This window comes from Nicotiana sylvestris, chromosome 9, assembly GCF_000393655.2.
Source record: "Nicotiana sylvestris chromosome 9, ASM39365v2, whole genome shotgun sequence".
Lineage (NCBI taxonomy): Eukaryota > Viridiplantae > Streptophyta > Magnoliopsida > Solanales > Solanaceae > Nicotiana > Nicotiana sylvestris.
The window spans coordinates 383,572-403,069 of NC_091065.1; the positions used below are offsets into that span (position 1 = coordinate 383,572).

The window sequence follows — 19,498 nt, forward strand, 5'->3', positions numbered from 1 at the left end:
TAGCCAACGTTTACGAAGTCAATGAAAAATAGCCATTATTTTGCTGCAACAGAGACCGGTCCAGCATAATATACTGGAGTTCGGTGCACCTGTGTATGAACTCCAACATATTATGCTGGATCGGTATATTTTGTTGACTCCAGTATAATATACTGGAGCACCGGTGCTCCAAACTCCAGTATATTATACTGGACAATTATACTTGCTGGAACTCCAGTATATTATGCTGGAGTTCTAGTGTACTTATGCTGAAACTCCATCATATTATGCTGGAGTTCCAGCATACTTATCCTGGAACTCAAGTATAATATACTTGCGTATTTTCCGCGTTTTGCACAATGTTTTCGCTCAGATTTATCTTTACATGAAAAGTGGCTAAATTTCGATTACTTTTGAAACTAGCTATTTTTGAACGACCAGTTGTAAATCTAGCTATTTTTGAATTTCTCCCGTTTGCTTATCGAATATTGGGTTTTGCACTCCCTACTTATGGACAACTCAAATCAGCTTATGATTTTACTATCAAATCCAATTTTGTATATAATATTTGGAGTAACCATGATATCTAAATCAACTGATTATTTTCATTCTTTAACAAATTCAACTACTGAAGTAAAATGGAAACGGGGCTCCCCTCTATTATAGCATCCCTCCAGTTTTGACCAGTGCACCTTTCATTTTATTACACCTGTTCAAATTCAGATCTAAAAGTCCAGGTTTAATTAAACTAACCAATCCCTTAAACCATGATTAAAACTCAGTAATTTTCCAGCGAGATTCTCTCCTTATTGGAAGCAAAAATTAGGCAAAAAATTTGCTGCACCAGTTGGGTTCTTACCATATTAAACTCATATTCATCATTATTCAGTTATCAGATCAAATCAACAACTTGGACCAGGTTTTTCAAATATATATAATTAATCAAAGGTCCAACTGATCACCACGCGTCTATTGTAAATATGCAGTTAGACTTAATTTGAACTCCAGGTGAGTGAATCGCTCCGGCGAGGTCACTCTGACGCAGAGGGCCCCGAGAAGCGCATGCAATACCACCGTAACTGATCTTTTTGTAAGGCCGCTTCACGCAAGACATTGCCTAGGATACACGACAGGTGCACAATCTACTTTGCACGTTCCATCCTTCATCCCATCGCCTATCGGCTTGGCAGGCCTATTTTCCATACTGCAATCGCAATAAATAGAGATTAGACCATTAAAGACCCTCACTCATTTGTGGAAAAAGCAAGAAATGGTTGGCTAATCAAATTCAAAGCGCCTAGTTTCTTTTGAATGGGTCACCAATAGAACCGTTTTTTCTTCAGAATCTAACATTATATATACAGCAACAATAACAACAACGACCCAATATAATCCCATAAGTGGGGTCTGGGGAGGGTAATATGTGCGCAGACCTTACCCCTACCCCGAAGGGTAGAGAAGCTATTTCCAGGAGACCCTCGGCTCAAACATTATATATAATCACCTTTAATGTTAACAAGTCTGGTTTACAATCAGTTGTTCATTCAACACTGTTATAATCTGAGCACGTATTCAAATCTACAACTGTTACAATCATATAGTAGTAATATAACTAATTTTCCTGCTATGGTCCCAACATTCTTTTAATTAAAACAACATCAACCCAGTAATAATCCCACATTTTTAATTAAAGCATTCTTAAATAAACTTATGAATATTTTGCTCTAGGTACATGTCATAAGAAGCAATATATGTCAACTTTTAAGGAGGCAAATAAGAACTTGAGGACAATTAGGGATGTTCGTCGGTCGGTACGGTACGGTATTTAGACATTTCGGTTCGGTATTTTCGGTATTCGGTTTCTTAAAATCCTATACCAATACCGTTCCTAATTAAATTCGATATGGTTTGGTTTTTCTCCTTTTCGATTTATTCGGTTTGGTAATTTCAGTTTATTCGGTTTGACTACTAACTAGTATATAGAGCCATACACTCTAATATTCTTAATTAAAGTACTCAAAAATACAAAACTAAAAATGTGTGTTGACAAAAAATTTGTCCAAAACTAGCAAATATTGACCCAAATAGAGAAAACTGTACATAAAAAAAATATTTGATCATTAGAAATGTCTTGTTACTTGTTTAGAGTTAATTGATGAACTTTGAGAATAAAGAAAAGTAAAATTTTAGATTTTTTTATATTTATGTTATAATTGATAATATGTGTTTTGTGTAATATAATATATATTTCGGTACGGTATCGGTATTTTGGTATTTTATCTTAAAATACCATACCTAATACCAATTTTTTTTTTAAAAATTAAACCAAATACCATACCAAATACCAAAATACCGAATACCAAAATTTTCGATTTCGATACGGTAATTCGGTATTTACCAAATTATGCCCAGCCCTAGGGGACAACCTCTGAGTAGGACAGTCTAATAAGCTGTGAGAATAGACATTTATAAAAAACTGTACAATACAAATTCACTTTAAAATCTCCATAATTTAGGTTCTGCTAGGTTTGGAACTTTTTTGTGTGTGGGGGGGGGGAGGGGGGGGGGGTTGAAATAGTATTTTGTCTCAATTCAAACACCTGACCCTTTTTTAAAAAAAATAATAATGTGAAGAACAAAGAGTGCAGAACATTCTTTTGACGAAAGTCGATTTAAATATGTTAAAGAGTGTGTGGAGACATCCTTGAATAGAAATGTGAAACACAACAACAACAACCCAGTATAATCTCACTTAGTGGGGTCTGGAGAGGGTAGTGTGTATGCAGACTTTACCCCTACCCTAGGGTAGAGAGACTGTTTCCAAATAGACCCCCGGCATCCTTCCCTCCAAAAACTACCCACCTTGCTCTTGGGGAGACTCGAACTCACAACCTCTCGATTGGAAGTGGGGTTGCTTACCATCAGAGCAACCCCTCTTTGGAAAAAAAGGATTACAACAAATTCTTCACTGAACTATGAGGCCCTTTCTTTGCCATACAAAAACCAAAGGATAATTCAGCATAAGAGTTTGAAATCAAGAAATGTCATGGTTTGCTCTCAGCCATCCCCATCAGTTCCTTGGAAAACAAAATTGTAACATTAACAAAGACAAAAGACAACAGATTTCAGTGCTTGAGAGCATTCAAATTCAATTTCTTAATCAAAAGGAAGTATTTTCTCACAATTCAATTATCTGCTCAAAATGAACTCCTAACATCAAATATGAAGCAGGAGCAAAGGGGAGGTGGGAAATTAAGCAAAACAACATCAATCGAAATGTATAGCTTTGTCGTAGCTCATAATACAGGACCAAAAAAAATAGCATCTAAACTTTGACAGTATCAAAAGTCCCACAAGCTTATTCAAATAGTGGATGAAGATCTGTCGATAATAGCTATCTTAAGCTTCAATCTGTAAATAGTGTAGCTAAACAAAGTGCTATCACTTTTACTGAATCCAACTACCAATTTCCCAGTTGGCACTCTCCAAGATTCCTGTAAATACTTTGCCGGTCTTCAACATGTCTCTATGCCTTATATAACTATGGCTGATTACGAAAGAGGAAAGAGATTTTCAAAACTAATACATTTCCTGAGTGAAAAAGAGGAGTTATCCACCTTTCTCTTTTTGTTCCTTTAACCGCACAATGTTTTTCAACCATTGCTTCCATGCAGCATCTTCCTGCTGCTCAATCCATGAAAGGAAGCAGCTATCGAGCAAGCAGAAGAAATTGACATAAAGAAGCTGATACCGAACTGGTATATAGCGGAAGTTGGCTACCTGCACAGCAGGCCATATGCCACCCTCTAGTATTAAGGCCGGTAGAAAGTCTCTCTTCACACCTTCAACAACTTGAGCAGTATTTTTCCCAGTGGAGTAGCCCATATACGTGAAAAAGACAAGTAAATCTAGGGGCCCAAAGATTACACCATCAAGTGCCACTTTTGTAGCAACAAAACGCATGGATTTGGGTTGCATTTGAAGTTGCAACCTTATGAAGCGATCCAATCCTTCGTACCTAAACAGATAGAATAGTGAGATCCATTCACCCCGAATATTTCGGAAGTAAAATTTATCTGCAGGCTATTCAATTACTACTCAAGACTTGTTACCTTCAGTTGTTAAAACATAACAGTAATTTATTGCTAACAAAAGATGCTCAAGCACATCAAAAAATTATTCCTGAGTACAAACGACACATGTCTAGCCACATAAATCTAGCATCTTCTCTTTATTTAGTTTGTTTATGCTAGGCAAAGCATTTGTCACCAGAAATTCAAGTACTTACACCAGTACATTTTACTAAACAAACTAGTGAAATTTAATTTTGCAGGAGAATCCAATATCAGGAAAAGATTTAGTCTCAGTATGTGTTCTGACCCTGGTTTGGATTATGTTTTTCCCTAAAAACCTCACTTAGTAAAGTGTAGAAGAGATCACAAGACGAGAGATTCCAATAGAGGCATCGTCACTGGCACATATAAAATAAACAGATACTGAGTACTTGATATTTAACTATGAGCACCCAGATATAAAGCTAGAACGTAAGGACTGAATAGATTGAGAGGAACAATACGAAAGGACATTGATGTTAAACTAAAACTTCAGTATTTATCTATTGGCATCATCTAAGTTGCTCGGACTCGGGCGCCGATGTCCGATACAGATGTGAATCTAGAGGTTGGATCCTCCATGATCTAAATTTTAAGATTCGGGGGTATGGATCCAGAACGGATATGGGTGCGCGGGTATTCGGCTAAAAATAATTTAAATATCTGAAAATAGAGTTATAAAAATATGCTAAATTATGAGACATTATGTGAAAAACTAATAAGGTATTCCGACAAGGAAAAAATAATGATCAAGAAGAGATTGACATAAAAGTTTCTATACAAGGTAATCCACTTTCTTCAATTTCACCCTAGCTTTTGTTTTGAATTCAGAAATCATCATATCTGTTCCGAGTTTCTCCGTCGATTTTGGTCAAAGTACCCAAATTCAGTTGACCAGATCCGTTACGGATCCCACACCCACCCCACGTCGTGTCGACAAGGGTGCAACACTGAAAGTGAAGAGTCCAAGCAACTTAGGGCATCATTAACTACATATGAAAGGCAAACTCTGCAGATTTAGCAAGAGTAGCAAAAATTCTTGAACAAAGTATATAGCAGCAAGCATGAAATTTACCTCACAATTACTAAAAAGTGACTGAAGTTTTCACTATAAAGATGCTAGATTGATATAAATTGACATCAGCGCCCAATTTTAAGAAACTTCGGAAGAAAGTTGTGAAAGGTCCAGTAAATTTGACACTACATTTTTACTATTATCTGACAAAGGAAAGAGGTATATTTATTAATTGATAACTGTGACATAACAATGCCAGTATGCCAGACTCCGTCAGCCCCCCTCAAAAAGAAATGTACCTCATTAAGTAATAGTAATCACAGAATACTACTCATCAAAAACAAAAACAATAATAAAAACAAGGTCACTCGGTGAAGCGTGGAGATCAGTGACCTAATCAGAAGCTAACACACATTCCAAATAAGCAAAAAAAAGTCTACCAGAAGTGGCCAACGGGTCCGACAAACGCAAACCCAAACAAGCTTGTTGTGGCAACTCGTCTCCAGTTGATTGAAAATTCTTTATCTTTATCCTGCAGTATAAAGGAATAACATTTCCCAATAAATAACATCAGCGGCAGACAAACAGCTCAATGCCATGCAAGAAAACAGCTATTACATGAAAATCAGACTGCCTATATTCTTAAAAAGGCGATTCTTGCAAACAACTTCAGTATGAGTGGAAGGACTAAAATAGAAAGGCACCGGATCTGTCTTGATTTCAGCAATCACAAGAACAAACTAAGGTTGTAGCCAAAAAACAAAGAAAATTGAAGGCAAACCTTCCCGCTTTGACAGGTAATCAAGAGAAATTGTTATTTGTAACAGTAACATCAGAAAAAAACATTTATTCCTTCATTTGTTCCTTTTCTGTTAATGGAAGCAAAACCACTCACCCACTTAATTAACATTTAATGAGCTAGTTTTGAATCAGCATTGCACTCCTCAGCAAAACTCAGAGTTGTTAAATGCGGAATTGAGCAATGAAGCGCGAGATGCTATTTTTACCAGCCGCTTCGTCTTGCTAAGACAGAGCTTCAGTGCAGGCACCAAAGATAAGGCGCATGTCTCAATAAAAACCATACCACTAACTGCTTAATTAGATTAAGTTATGAGGCTCGTACGCCGTGTTTTGAAAAGGCAACACCAATCAATAAATATAGCGGCAAATTGCTAGATTGTTACAAAAATAATAAGGTTGTGAGAAAGCACGGGAGAAAATATTATTGATTAATATTCTATGTTATAATAAGCCCTATTTATATGTATACATAACACATAACCTACTCTTATTACATAAGGGACTAGGACTAATTACATACATTCACATAACTATTCTAATACTCCCATTCAAGCTGGTGCATATAAATCATATGTACCGAGCTTGTTACATATGTAGTTAATAAGAGGACCAGTGAGGGACTTGGTGAAAATATCTGCAAGCTGATCATTCGACTTCACAAACTTTGTAGCAATATCTCCCGAGAGTATCTTTTCTCTAACAAAGTGACAGTCAATCTCAATGTGTTTAGTTCTCTCATGGAACACTGGATTTGATGCAATATGAAGAGCAGCTTGATTATCACACACAAGTCCCATCTGACTAATCTCACCAAATTTCAACTCCTTGAGCAACTGTTTGATCCAAATTAGTTCACATGTCGCCATAGCCATTGCTCGATATTCTGCTTCTGCACTAGACCGAGCAACCACATTCTGTTTCTTGCTCTTCCAAGACACCAAATTTCCTCCCACTAAGACACAATATCCAGAAGTAGAACGTCTATCAAAAGGTGATCCTGCCCAATCAACATCCGAGTATCCGACGATCTGCTCATGGCCTCGATCCTCAAGCAATAAGCCTTTGCCTAGAGCTGATTTTATATACCGAATAATCCGGACAACTGCATCCCAATGACTATCATAGGGAGAATCCATAAACCGACTCACAACACTCACAGGAAAGGAAATGTCAGGTTTAGTCACTGTGAGGTAATTTAATTTACCAACCAACCGCCTATATCTTGCAGGATCGCTAAGAGTCTCCCCATGTCCTGGCAGAAGTTTAGAATTTGGATCTATCGGAGTGTCAACAGGTCTACAACCTGTCATTCCTGTCTCCTCAAGAATATCTAAGGCACACTTCCGTTGTGAGCCAGATCGTTAGTCTGAAAGTGCTGAAAGAGATGTTGCTTTAACTTACTAATACCATTCTTATCATTGCCGGTAATAACAATATCGTCAACATAAACGACCAGATAATTACAAAGATTTGAAGCAGAATGTCGATAAAATACAGAGTGATCAGCTTCACTACGAGTCATGCCAAACTCCTGAATAACTGTGCTGGACTTACCAAACCAGGCTCGAGGAGACTGCTTTAGACCATAGAGGGACCGGCGCAACCGACATACAAGGCCAATAGACTCCCCCTGAGCAATAAAACCAGGTGGTTGCTCCATGTAAACCTATCCTCAAGATCACCGTGAAGAAAAGCATTCTTAATGTCCAACTAATAGAGAGGCCAATGGCGAACAACAACTATGGATAGAAAAAGGCAGACTGATGCTATTTTAGCCACGGGAGAGAAAGTATCACTGTAATCGAGTCCAAATACCTGAGTATACCCTTTGGCAACAAGACGAGCCTTAAGTCGATCAACCTGGCCATCTAGACCATCTTTAACTAGATACACCCAACGACAACCAATAGTCGATTTACCCGAAGGAAAAGGAACAAGCTCCCAAGTACCACTCGTATGTAAAATAGACATCTCGTCAATCACAGCCTGTCGCCACCCAGGATGAGACAGTGCTTCACTTGTAGACGTAGGGATGGAAACAGAGGACAAAGATGACACAAATGCACAATGGGATGATGACAGACGATGGTAACTTAAACCGACATAATAAGGATTAGGATTAAGTGTGGACCGTATACCTTTTCGTAGTGCAACCGGTTGATCAAGAGGATACAAGTCCGCAATATTAGCAGGGTCAGGTGTAGGACGTGAATCAGCTGGGCCTGATGCTGGATGCGGACGACGATGATAAGTTAGGAGGGGTGGAGCTGTAGAAGGTTGAACTGGACTAGGTGGTGGCACTGGAGCTATAGTTGGTGGCACTGGACTCGGTGGTGGCACTGGATCTATAGTTGGTGGAACTAGACTATGTGGTGGCACTGGACTCGGTGGTGGTACTGGAGCTACGTGTGGTGGAACTGTAGAGTAAGATGAATGGGGAATAGTGACTGAATCTCCAAAAGACGGAACTGGTAGCACCTCAGAAATATCTAAGTGATTAACTGGACCTGTGAAGTATGGTTGGGTTTCAAAGAAGGTAATATCAGCAAACATAAGAAACCGCTGGAGGTCAGGAGAATAACATCAATATCCTTTTTGCGTTCTCGAGTAACCCAAAAATATGCATTTAAGAGCACGAGGAGCTAACTTATCTTTTCCTGGAGTAAGGTCATGAACAAAACACGTACTCCCAAAGACACGGGGTGGAAGAAAGAACAAAGGTAAATGGGGAAACATGACAGAAAATGAAACTTGATTCTGGATAGTTGAAGATGGCATACGATTAATAAGATAGCAAGATGTAAGAACTGCATCCCCCCAAAAACGAAGCGGAACATGAGATTGTATGAGTAGGGTACGAGCAGTTTCAATAAGATATCTATTCTTTCTTTCAGCAACCCCATTTTGTTGGGATGTGTACGGGCAAGATATTTGATGAATAATCCCATGGGAGTTCATAAACTGCTGAAATGGGGAAGACAAATATTCTAGGGCGTTATCACTACGAAATGTGCGGATAGAAACCCCAAATTGATTTTGAATTTCAGCATGGAAGGTCTGGAAAATATAAAACAAATCAGATCGATTTTTCATCAAAAATATCCAAGTGCACCTGGAATAATCATTAATGAAACTGACAAAGTAGCGGAATCCCAAGGTAGAACTGACTCGACTAGGACCCCAAACATCTGAATGGACTAAAGTAAAAGGTGATTCTGCTCAATTATCAAGACGCTGCGAGAAATGGGAGCGGGTATGCTTACCGAGCTGACATGACTCAAACTCTAGAGTGGACAAGTGAGATAAGTTAGGTACCATTTTCTGAAGTTTTGACAAACTGGGATGTCCCAACCGTTTATGTAATAAATCTGGTGAATCAGTAACGGGACAAGTTATTGAAGGAAGACAAGATACGAGTCCATGTGATTTTGCAAGGATAAGGTAATAAAGTTCATCTGATTCACGTCCGGTACCAATGATCCGCCTTGTACTGCGTTTCTGTATAAAAACAAGGTCATCAAGAAATAAAACAGCAGATTTAAGTGATTTGGCTAAGCGACTAACGGCTATGAGATTAAAAGGACTATCGGGAACATAAAGAACTGAGTCTAAAGGTAAGGAAAGAAGTGGGCTTGTTTGACATATTGCAGTTGCCATAGTTTGAGACCCATTGGCCATTGTGACTGTTGGAAGAGATTGAGAATATGAAATACTAGTGAAAAGAGATTTGTTACCAGAAATATGATCAGATGCACCTTAATCAATGACCCAAGACTCAGAAGGTGAAGATTGGGAGACACAAGTCATGCTACTATTTGTTGGAACAACGGAGGCTAATCCTGAAGATGTCTGTTTACGTGCTTTGTACTGAAGGAACTCAATATAATCCGGTAAACAGACCATCTGGATTGGATTCAATGCATTGGATCCAACTAATTGTGAGTCTAAGGCTTCTAATAAGAATGACATTATAATGTTCATGCCGAAAAAAAACAGAAAATTGTCTAGAAACCACTGTTTCACAGTTACTGTTCACCGGAAACACTGTAGCTCGCCGGAAAATAAAAAAGTCGTCGGAATCTGATGTAACCTTGATGGGTAGGCTCTGAAAAGCCTCGCGATTAGGCTGTCCTGAAGAAGGTCGGCCAAAAAATGGCTGGAAACAGGCACACGCGCCGGCGCGTCTGTCCTGAAGAAGGTCGGCCAGAAAATGGCTAGAAACAGGCACACGCGCCGGCGCGTCTGTCTCTGACTGGCGCGTGAGGGCACGTGAGATGGCTTTTTCCGGAGATTTTTTCTGGGTTTTGGTCGCCTTTGTCTTGGGCACCTTGTGGTGGTGTTGGATTTTGCACAACACTAAGGAAAAATGATTTTGTTGCTGAGTCGTCGGAAAATTGCACGGCGACGAGGTCTTTCTTCCCGGAAGTCGCTGGAATGATGCATAGCGATAAATTTCTCACTATTGCTCTAATACCATGTGAGAAAGCACGGGAGAAAATATTATTGATTAATATTCTATGTTACAATAAGCCCTATTTATATGTATACATAACACATAACCTACTCCTACTACATAAGGGACTAGGACTAATTACATACATTCACATAACTATTCTAACAGTTACTAATTAAGAACAGGAAATGAGAAATTTAGTATAAGAAAACTAGTCATTAAGTTGGATATCCCGGAAGGGACAAGAAAAGTAATCATACACTCTCAATCAAAAGCTTAAAAAATTGTATTGTTGCACCTCAATCTAAATTTGAGGTGGTTTTAAATTTAGTTGATATAGGTTTCATCTTATACATAATTTACTTTATTGTAGTTATTCCAATCCATCTAACGTAGTTTGTTTTTAAAATTATATTTTGTAACGTTGTATCAAATTTTTTTCCAACTGGTTGTTCTTCACTACAGCAAGTGCTTTATCAGGCTTTGCACTTAGAAACCCAAATAGACCAATGCGGCTTTCAACATTTTCCACACTTAAAAATACTGGCAAAACTATCAAGAAGTGCCCTCATAAGCACAAGGAGTTCATCATCCGTCCCCTGAGTGTAGAGTAAACAGAATCGGAGGGCCAGAAACAATGCATATGGATACCACCAAGCCTTTTTGTTTTATTTACGAGTTAAACAATAGTGAAGTTGGCATTAATACCTTTGACTAATTAAGCTTCTGAAATTCCTACCCATGGTTCAATAAACATTCCCATTCAATAAAAGAAGGAATGCAGAAGAAAGGAAATATTAATGCGTTGCCAATATTTCCTTCCGAACTTTCTCAGAAGCATTTTTTTTTGTTTTTGACTAGAAATGATTTAAAATGTTTTAGGAAAAGGAACAAAGAAAAAATATAGAGGCGAAAAAGGGAGGATGGAGGGAACACTCACTGATACAGCAGTTTGTGCGAGAGAGGAAGAAAAGAGCAACATTGAAGGATACTGCTGCAAATTAAGGCTGAAGCTTTGAAGGTTGTCTCTTGCACATTAGGGCGGCAACCTTGAAGGTCTGTGCTGCAAATTAGGGCGATAAATCGATCTCTCTTTTCTATTCTTAGAATGAGACAAGCACAATAGCCTTAAAAGACAGTTCCCCCCTAACAAGCAATATGAAGGGCAAAAAGAGAAAATAAATTGAATCTAGCGGGCAAGTGCCTATCTGTGAAGGAGTTGAAAGGCATGCCGTAAGCCAAAGGTGAACACCTAAAGTAAAAAGAAAAATGCCTCACCAAAGTAGTACCCACCCCTTGTTGTCTCAAGCTGGTCTAATTACTATATACCTATTGGACACACTCTATACCCGATATGAGACATTATATAATTCAAGACCATCTTGCACATGTTACTCAATTCTGGAGTACACACAGTGAACTTCAAAACATACTTGCAAGTGCGAGAATGAGCTTGTAAAAGGTTGACTCTAAATGTCATATGAAAGAATCTGAGCATTCTAAAAACTTGAGGCAACAGATGAGTGACTCAAGACCTTTATAGACATCTTTGAATGACCTTATAAAACCAGTGTGGGGCTTTATATAGCTTATCAGAAGGAACTCTTTGGTAGGACACAAATAATGGAATAGTACCCACATTCTTTGCAATATCGCCAAACCAATTATAATTGAGGAACTCCACGATATGAGAATCTATACTCCCAGGCTTCCTTCTACTAAAGTAAGACTATCTGTGCAGCTCATCATGGTTCCAGAAGCAAGGAGATGAGAGTTGATAGTCAATTTTTTAAGTTGAGTTGGTTGCATTCTTAAGAAAAGGTGAAGTAAGACTTTAAAATGGATTTCCAGCTAAGATCTTTCTACAATGACAAATAGGAAAGGATGATTAACTAATTATTTATCAAAAACAACAATAATGAGCTCAATGCTCATCCATGGTATAAGTAGCAATTTTGTTGTGGTCTCACCTCCTAGCATGAATGGAAAAATACTCAGAGGAACAAATCCATACAACTGCAAGTAGCATTATGAGAAGATTTTGATTAAGGTTGAGTTAAAGTGAAGTGGTGTAAATGGATATTGAGATGACAACTGAGGAGATTTCATATGTCTAAGTACTATAAGGATTTGTTTCCCCAAAATCCATCAGTCACCCAAGGTCAGAAACCATGAATCTGTCATTTCTAATTGGACTACCTGGTCAATGGAGCCTTACACAAAGGAAGAAACGAGATGGTTAAGGATATATTGCTTAGAGTCTTAGACCAAGCAGTACGCTAAACACTTTCACTATTTTTGTAATGTGGCAAAGAAAATTATGAGTGAAAGGATTTTATTGTAAATTAAGGTGTGGGAAATGGATTCCCCTTTCACTAATCTAGTCATTGAAAAGGCGGATTCCCCTTTCACTAGTGACTAGTCTAGTCATTGAAAAGGCTTACTCCGTCAAGGTGATGTACTGCAGACTAATATAGTCCAATTAATATAAGAGTGTCAAAGCATTTGTCCTGATGGATTATGAGATTTAAAACAACTTTGGCTATTTCATAGTGCTATCTGTGATATGCATACTCTTGTGGCTGCATTAATCACAAATAATAGTCCAATATGAAGAAATTGGTGTCTTCAACTTGTAACTGTAAAGGCTCGTGAGCCAGTATCTTGGGGTTTTTCTATGAATTTTTCAAGAGAAAGAGCTTCTGAGTATTAAACAAAGGAAACATTAGCCCTCAGTCCAACCTAGCTACAACTTATTATTAAAAACATACTCATGGGATGAATACTCCTGGGGTGGTTCTTTTCCTATCCCTTATTCTCTCCTTTTCTTGTTTTCCTTTTTTTTTAATGACGATGGTATTTGCACCAGCTTGAGCGAACCTCGACTAATTCCACCGGTACCTACTACCTCCTACCAGCACGTGCGCTTACGCCTTGAAGCGAGGCTCAAAACATGTTGAGCGTTTCGCTCGCTTTGCGGGCTCTTCGGTGCCGTATCAAGGTTCTAAGGCATACTTTTCCTTGCCAATGAATGTAATCCTGAAAAGGCGACACTAAACAATTGATATTTCACTTTATCGTAATTTTTTGTCCATATATTTGTTATTCATGCTTATAATTATTGGTCTTAAACTACATATACAATTTTTTACTTTTTTCCCGTTTCGTATTTTTCATTAAAGCTCACGCTTTATTTGCTAGAGCTTTTTTACGCTTTTCGCCTTTGATAACACTGGCACAGAATAACTCTGACCACTAAGACTTGGGCAGATAAGAAGCAATTACCTAGCGTTTTCTTTTAAGATCTCATCCTACTCCTGTCACTTCATTGACCACTAGCCCACACCCTTGGGTGTAAATCCCTCTCTTTTTCTTCACAGCTACCGAATGAATTAAAACAATTAATGTAAACCACAAACAATGTGGAAATGAATCAACACTTTCTAATTTCATAGCAGAGCCACCACATAAACAAACAGAAACCCATTCCTAACAGAAACAACACAAAAAAAAAACCAAATGCCCAATTGAATAAAAAAAATGCAAAAGTAGGATTTTTTTAAAAAAAAAAGGAAAAAGAAAAAAGAAGCTTACAGAGCGAAGATGAAGGTGTTTTTTGGCAGTGTAGTGAGTGACGGCTTGAGCAGCAACATCCCCAAAACCCCAAATCAAACCGGAGCTGATGACTTGCGTCTTCACCGGATGTACTGCCAAACAATTTTGGTACCATTTCCACAGCCGCAACATGTAAAAAGACACACTAGTATAAACCTAACAAAGATTATTTCTTTCTTATTTAATGTGCTAACAAAACACGCACACACACAGTGAGAAGGTTGAAAGATATATTGATTGTTCGACAAATGGAAATGGTTGAATTGCTCACTCACTCTCTCTCTCTCTCTCTGGGGAAAAGCTTTTTGCTTCGATGAACCAACCCCTTCTTCCCCTTCTGAAATTGGTCGCGCAATTTGAGGATTTATTTATTTATTTATTTTATTCTTAAATTATTACAGCAGGTATTAAATGGGTGTTGTACTTTTTATCTCAAAAAAAAAAAAAAAATTACTGTGTTAGCACTTCATTGAATTGGTTATGGGATAATTATGTCCCATTTAAGTCATATACTAATATTTTTCTCTGTATTTGATTCTAACTTCAATGTTTATATCTTTTTTTTTCAAAAATCAGTGTTTATATCGACTTCTTTGAGCATTATGTCATGACAAAATACTTCTCTTTTTATTAGGTCATAAAAGAATACTACTCTCTTTATTATAGTACAGTAAAACCCTTTTATAATAGCCTTATAAAGGGTTTGGGGGAGGGTTTGACGGGGTTGGAGTGGCTGGTGGTGCAGAAAAACAAAAAAAATAGAAAATTGAAGTTGGAGGGAGTTGTTGTTAGGTGTGAGGGTAGATGGAATTTTTGGAAAATATTTTCCTAATTTTTTTCAGGGAAGTCATTTTTCTCCAATTTCAGGAAAATGTGATATCTAGGAAAACATTTTTCAAACTATTTTTTGCAACCAAACAGTTGAAAGTGGAAAATGGGAAAACATTTTCCGAAAATATGTTTTCCGTCTTACCAAACACACCCTAAAATATACTAGGGGCTAATGGACATGCAATGAAAAGGTTGCTTCATATTATGAAATGAAGTGAAACATTACACTTTAACTACAAACTAACACAATACTTAAACCAACACTTGATCTGTATACTGCAAATAGTATATGAAGGATATGGAGATTAGGAAACAGTTTATCAATCCCATAGAAAGGCCAAAGAAAAATTCAGTCTCTGCAAGTAATGTAATGCTCGACTGGAAAATCTACCATTTGTTTTACCAGTTACATCAAAAGCTATACTAAGGCAAATATAACTTGAGCATCATTAATCTAGAGAGGGGGGAAAAGATGTATAAGATAGAGAGTCCAATGTAGTACTGGCATATCGATTTCTTTATTAAATCCATGCTCCTTCAATCCATCAACAGTTGAAGGAAAAGCTAATTAAGTTGCTGTCTTCAGCTCAGGAGCTGCAGCAGTCGAGTAAACTGGGTGAAGCACATGGCCATCCTTGGGCTCAACGTGCACCCACTTGCGTCCACTCAGCTTGTGGCGCTCAAACTTTACACAACCTTCTTTCAGAGCATAAAGCGTGTGATCTTTCCCTATTCCAACATAGTTTCCAGGATGGAATCTGGTTCCTCTTTGACGAACAATAATATTTCCAGGTATCACCCTCTGTGTCAAAAAAACTATATCAGAATAAGAATACTGAAGGGTGCAAGAAATTGGCTTGAACTCATACTTGGTACGCAAAGATTTTGATAAAGTTTCTTTTCAAAGCATAATTCCATCATCTCCATGTCATCAACGAAGAGAATCCTTACCTCTCCACCAAATTTCTTTACCCCTAGATTCTTTGGTTTTGAATCACGGCCATTCTTAGTGGATCCTGCTGTCTTTTTGGTAGCCCAACGCTTAAACATCAAGCCTAATCCTTCCCCAGATACATCTACAATTTTCACAAGTAAAACTTATGTCAGAAAATTCAAAACTTACTGGTGGCATTTGTTTCAATTTTTACAAAACTGAGTTTGCAATTCTTTTTTCAAGTTTTTGCAAAAACTTTTTGTTTTGATGAATTTTTTTCCCTGCAAGATTTTAAAAACTGAAAGAAGTTGTCTGTATCTTCAAAAATTTCATCAGACAGTACTATCAAATTCAGTCTTCAAACATTTTTATATATTATTCGAAGGAGATGCTTCATGAAAGAGTACAACAAAATACATACCACTCGCGCCACTGTAAGTAGGTGTTCTTGTTACGAGATCTCTGATATTTAACCTCCTAAACAATGATGTTGCAGGGTTCATCCTGTTATTTACCTAGCCTGGCGCTGAAGAAAACAAATAATATCGTGTATGTTAAGGATGAAAATACTTCACCGATGCATCAACTACAGGATATGCAACAAATAAGTAGTTGAATTTGGTCCATCGAGAACAAAAGATGCACACTAACGATTTAGTAAATTAAGCATACAACAAGGTAATTTAAACAGCTGCATTCCTGTGCTTTTGCTCTTATCCCCTTTCACCAAACTCCTTGGTGCATTACTTATTACTTTATCCTCGTGCTCTCTCTAGCTTCTTCAGTCACTTTACTCACTACTCAAACACTGTTATCCTAGTTCATATCCACCTTCAAAACTTTAGTAACACAACTCAAGCACTTTATAAAATACTGTTATTAGTCAACATGCTTCATAAACCAGATGACCTACAGCTCCTGCTCTTTTGATTAAAACATCCCCCCCCCCCACCCCCCGACACGATCCCCCTAAAAAAGTGGACAGCATCTACACGGAGGAGCGGGTGTTGAAGCATTCTACTAGTCTCAATGATAACCTTGCTAGAAAAGTATGTATTACCAGAAATACTAATTATCAAGTTCTCCAACATGCTAAAACAAAGACACAAGACCTATCTGGACGAGCCGATGAGGATTTCAAGGAATTTTTTTTTAAAATATCTGCGAAATTCCCGAGGGTCAGTGGTGCATGGTTTGAAAATCAGTGCATAATGGCGTTGGTTTTCTATAGCCTACCCCACACATCACAAACTGCACTCTAAGCACTAGACCAAAGCCCTGGGGCAATTTCAAGTTTTTCTTTTTAACGATCGAGAAATCCATCTAGGGCCAACCCTTAGGACCAACCGCAACCTTCGAAACTCGAAAATAACGGACCCGTCCCTCTACGCTTCTCCACTTAAAAACAAGGCTTAGTTTGCATGGTGCAGTGCTCGAACCTATGACCTAAGTCACAAGTCCCTCAACATTTGCCACTTAAACTAGATTTCAAGGATATTTTAGATTGGTTGGTAGGAAGAAAGATTTGCACATGGTATTTATTGACCTAAAGAAAGCGTATGACAAGATTCCTATGGAGGTTCTTTAGAGATGCCTGGAGGTAAAAGGTGTGACGGTAGCTCACATTAGGGTGATAAAGGACATGTATGATGGAACTAAGACTCGGGTTAGGACTGTGGGAGGCGACTCAGAGCATTTTTCGGTTGTTAGGGGGTTACACCAAGGATCTGCGCTCGGCCCGTTCTTATTTGCTTTGGCGATGGACGCACTAACACACCATATTCAAGGGAATGTGCCATGGTGTATGTTATTCGTTAATGGTATAATTCTGATTGATGAGACGCGAAGCCGCATTAACGAGAGGCTGGAGGTTTGGAGACAGGCCCTTGAGCCTAAAGGTTTCAAGTTGAGTATGACTAAGACAGAATATCTGGAGTGCAAGTTCAGCGAGATGACGGGGGAAGCGGACATGGACGCGAGACTTGACTCACAAGTCATCCCCAAGAGAGAAAGTTTCAAGCACCTTGGGTCTGTAATCCAGGGGGTGAGGAGATCGACGAGGATATCATGCACCGTATAGGGGTGGGTGGATGAAATGGAGGTTAGCATCTGAAGTCCTATGTAACAAGAATGTGCCACCGAAACTTAAAGGTAAGTTTTATAGAACGGTGGTTAGACCGACCATGTTGTATGGGGCTAAGCGTTGGCCAGTCAAGAATTCACATATCTCCAGGAGATGAAAGTAGCAGAAATGAGGATGTTGAGATGGATATGCGGGCACACTAGGCTGGATAAGATTAGGAATGAAGATATTCAGGAGAAGGTGGGCGTGGCTCTCATAGATGATAAGATGCGGGAAGCGAGGCTTAGATGATTCAGGCACAAGCAGACGAGAAAAGGTAGAGGGCAGTGTAAAAATATTGGGGTGAGGTGATCAAGCAGGACGAGGTGCGGCTGCAGATTTCCGAGGACATGGATCTTGATAGGAAGGTGTGGAGGTCGAGCATTAGGGTTGAATGATAGGAGATAGTTGAGCATTTTCTACTTTGTACCGGGGGTGGGGCTAGTCTGATAGTGTATTGTCTTAGACTGCTAGTAGTTTATGTTGTGTTCACACTATTTTTTCATTTTTCATAGTACTGTGTGATTATTGTTATTGCTTTTCTATCTATTTTCTGTCTCTTAAGATACTGATACTATGTTTCTGGTTTCTGTTATTGTTACGGATCTATTGTCTATTTTCGTCTTCTTGAGTCGAGGGTCATTCGGAAACAACTTCTCTACTCCTTCGGAGTAGGGGTAAAATCTGCGTACACTCTACCCTTCCCAGACCCCACTATGGGATTTTTCAATGTTGTTGTTGTTGTTGTTGATATTCAAATAGCTGGGACCATTAATTCAGATTGGTTGTTCTAATAATTGGAAGGATTTGGTACGTGATTTGAAATTTAGGAGTAAGTTTCTTTGCCAATCCTTCTTCATACAAACATTATAGGACTTCACTAAAAACTAATAAAAGGTAAATTACTAGTAATTAAAAAAAAGCTCAAAAGCAAACTGGTACAACATTGAACCATTATCGAATAGGCACAAAAAAAGAGCTCATGTCCATGTCACTGAAGAACCATAGAAATTTTCAGAAAATTTATTACTACTAATAAAAGCAGATTAGTACACCTCACAACTTCGGATTATCAATTAACTATGCCTTAATTCTAAATAGTTAGGATTGACTACATGAAAACAGAGGATTACGGTTTTTGCCTCGTGAGAGGAAAATGAATAGAACAATAGCCAAAGAAGGAACTTACCCACTGGATTTGCCGGAGAAAGAGGGAGAGATTGAAGTTCGCCGCCGACGGAGAGTGGTGTGAACGCGCCGAAGCAGACTCGCGCAATTTCAAATTGGGGCTAATAATATCACTTGATATTTGAGTCCATATAACTCACTAATAGTATTTGGGTTGTGAGTTTGAAATCCATTGGGTCTGTCTCGAATCTGATGAGGCCCAAGTATTTGAATGGCACCAAATAGCCATTTTAGAAGGCTGTTATTTATGAATGTCACGATACAAAATCTAATCGCGGTTATGAAGGCGCTTATCGTGTTACAAGGCAAGTCTATTCCCAAAATATTACTACCCGAACTTAGTCGAACCTCCAGAACACCCAAAACAACACCAAATCAACCTCAAATTCAAGCATACGAATTTCTAAACTTCCAACTTTCGTCAATTCAAACCTAATTCTACCATGGA

General features: G+C 38.3%; 2 protein-coding genes across 2 annotated transcripts; both read right to left on the reverse strand.

Annotated features, from left to right (window-relative positions):
• Nucleotides 1–3,102: 3,102 nt before the first annotated feature.
• Nucleotides 3,103–14,327, reverse strand: LOC104232266 (uncharacterized). The gene is made up of 3 exons (XM_009785424.1): nucleotides 13,955–14,327; nucleotides 5,547–5,638; nucleotides 3,103–3,997 (listed from the first exon to the last, which is right to left on the reverse strand). The coding sequence occupies exons 1-3, from the start codon at nucleotides 14,105–14,107 to the stop codon at nucleotides 3,589–3,591; spliced, it is 654 nt and encodes a 217-aa protein (XP_009783726.1). The 5' UTR covers nucleotides 14,108–14,327; the 3' UTR covers nucleotides 3,103–3,588.
• A 731-nt stretch (nucleotides 14,328–15,058) lies between these two features.
• LOC104232260 (uncharacterized) lies at nucleotides 15,059–19,266 on the reverse strand. The gene is made up of 4 exons (XM_009785411.2): nucleotides 19,052–19,266; nucleotides 16,162–16,266; nucleotides 15,758–15,882; nucleotides 15,059–15,608 (listed from the first exon to the last, which is right to left on the reverse strand). Exons 2-4 carry the CDS (start codon nucleotides 16,241–16,243, stop codon nucleotides 15,375–15,377), a joined length of 441 nt encoding a protein of 146 aa, XP_009783713.1. The 5' UTR covers nucleotides 16,244–16,266; nucleotides 19,052–19,266; the 3' UTR covers nucleotides 15,059–15,374.
• Nucleotides 19,267–19,498: the final 232 nt, after the last annotated feature.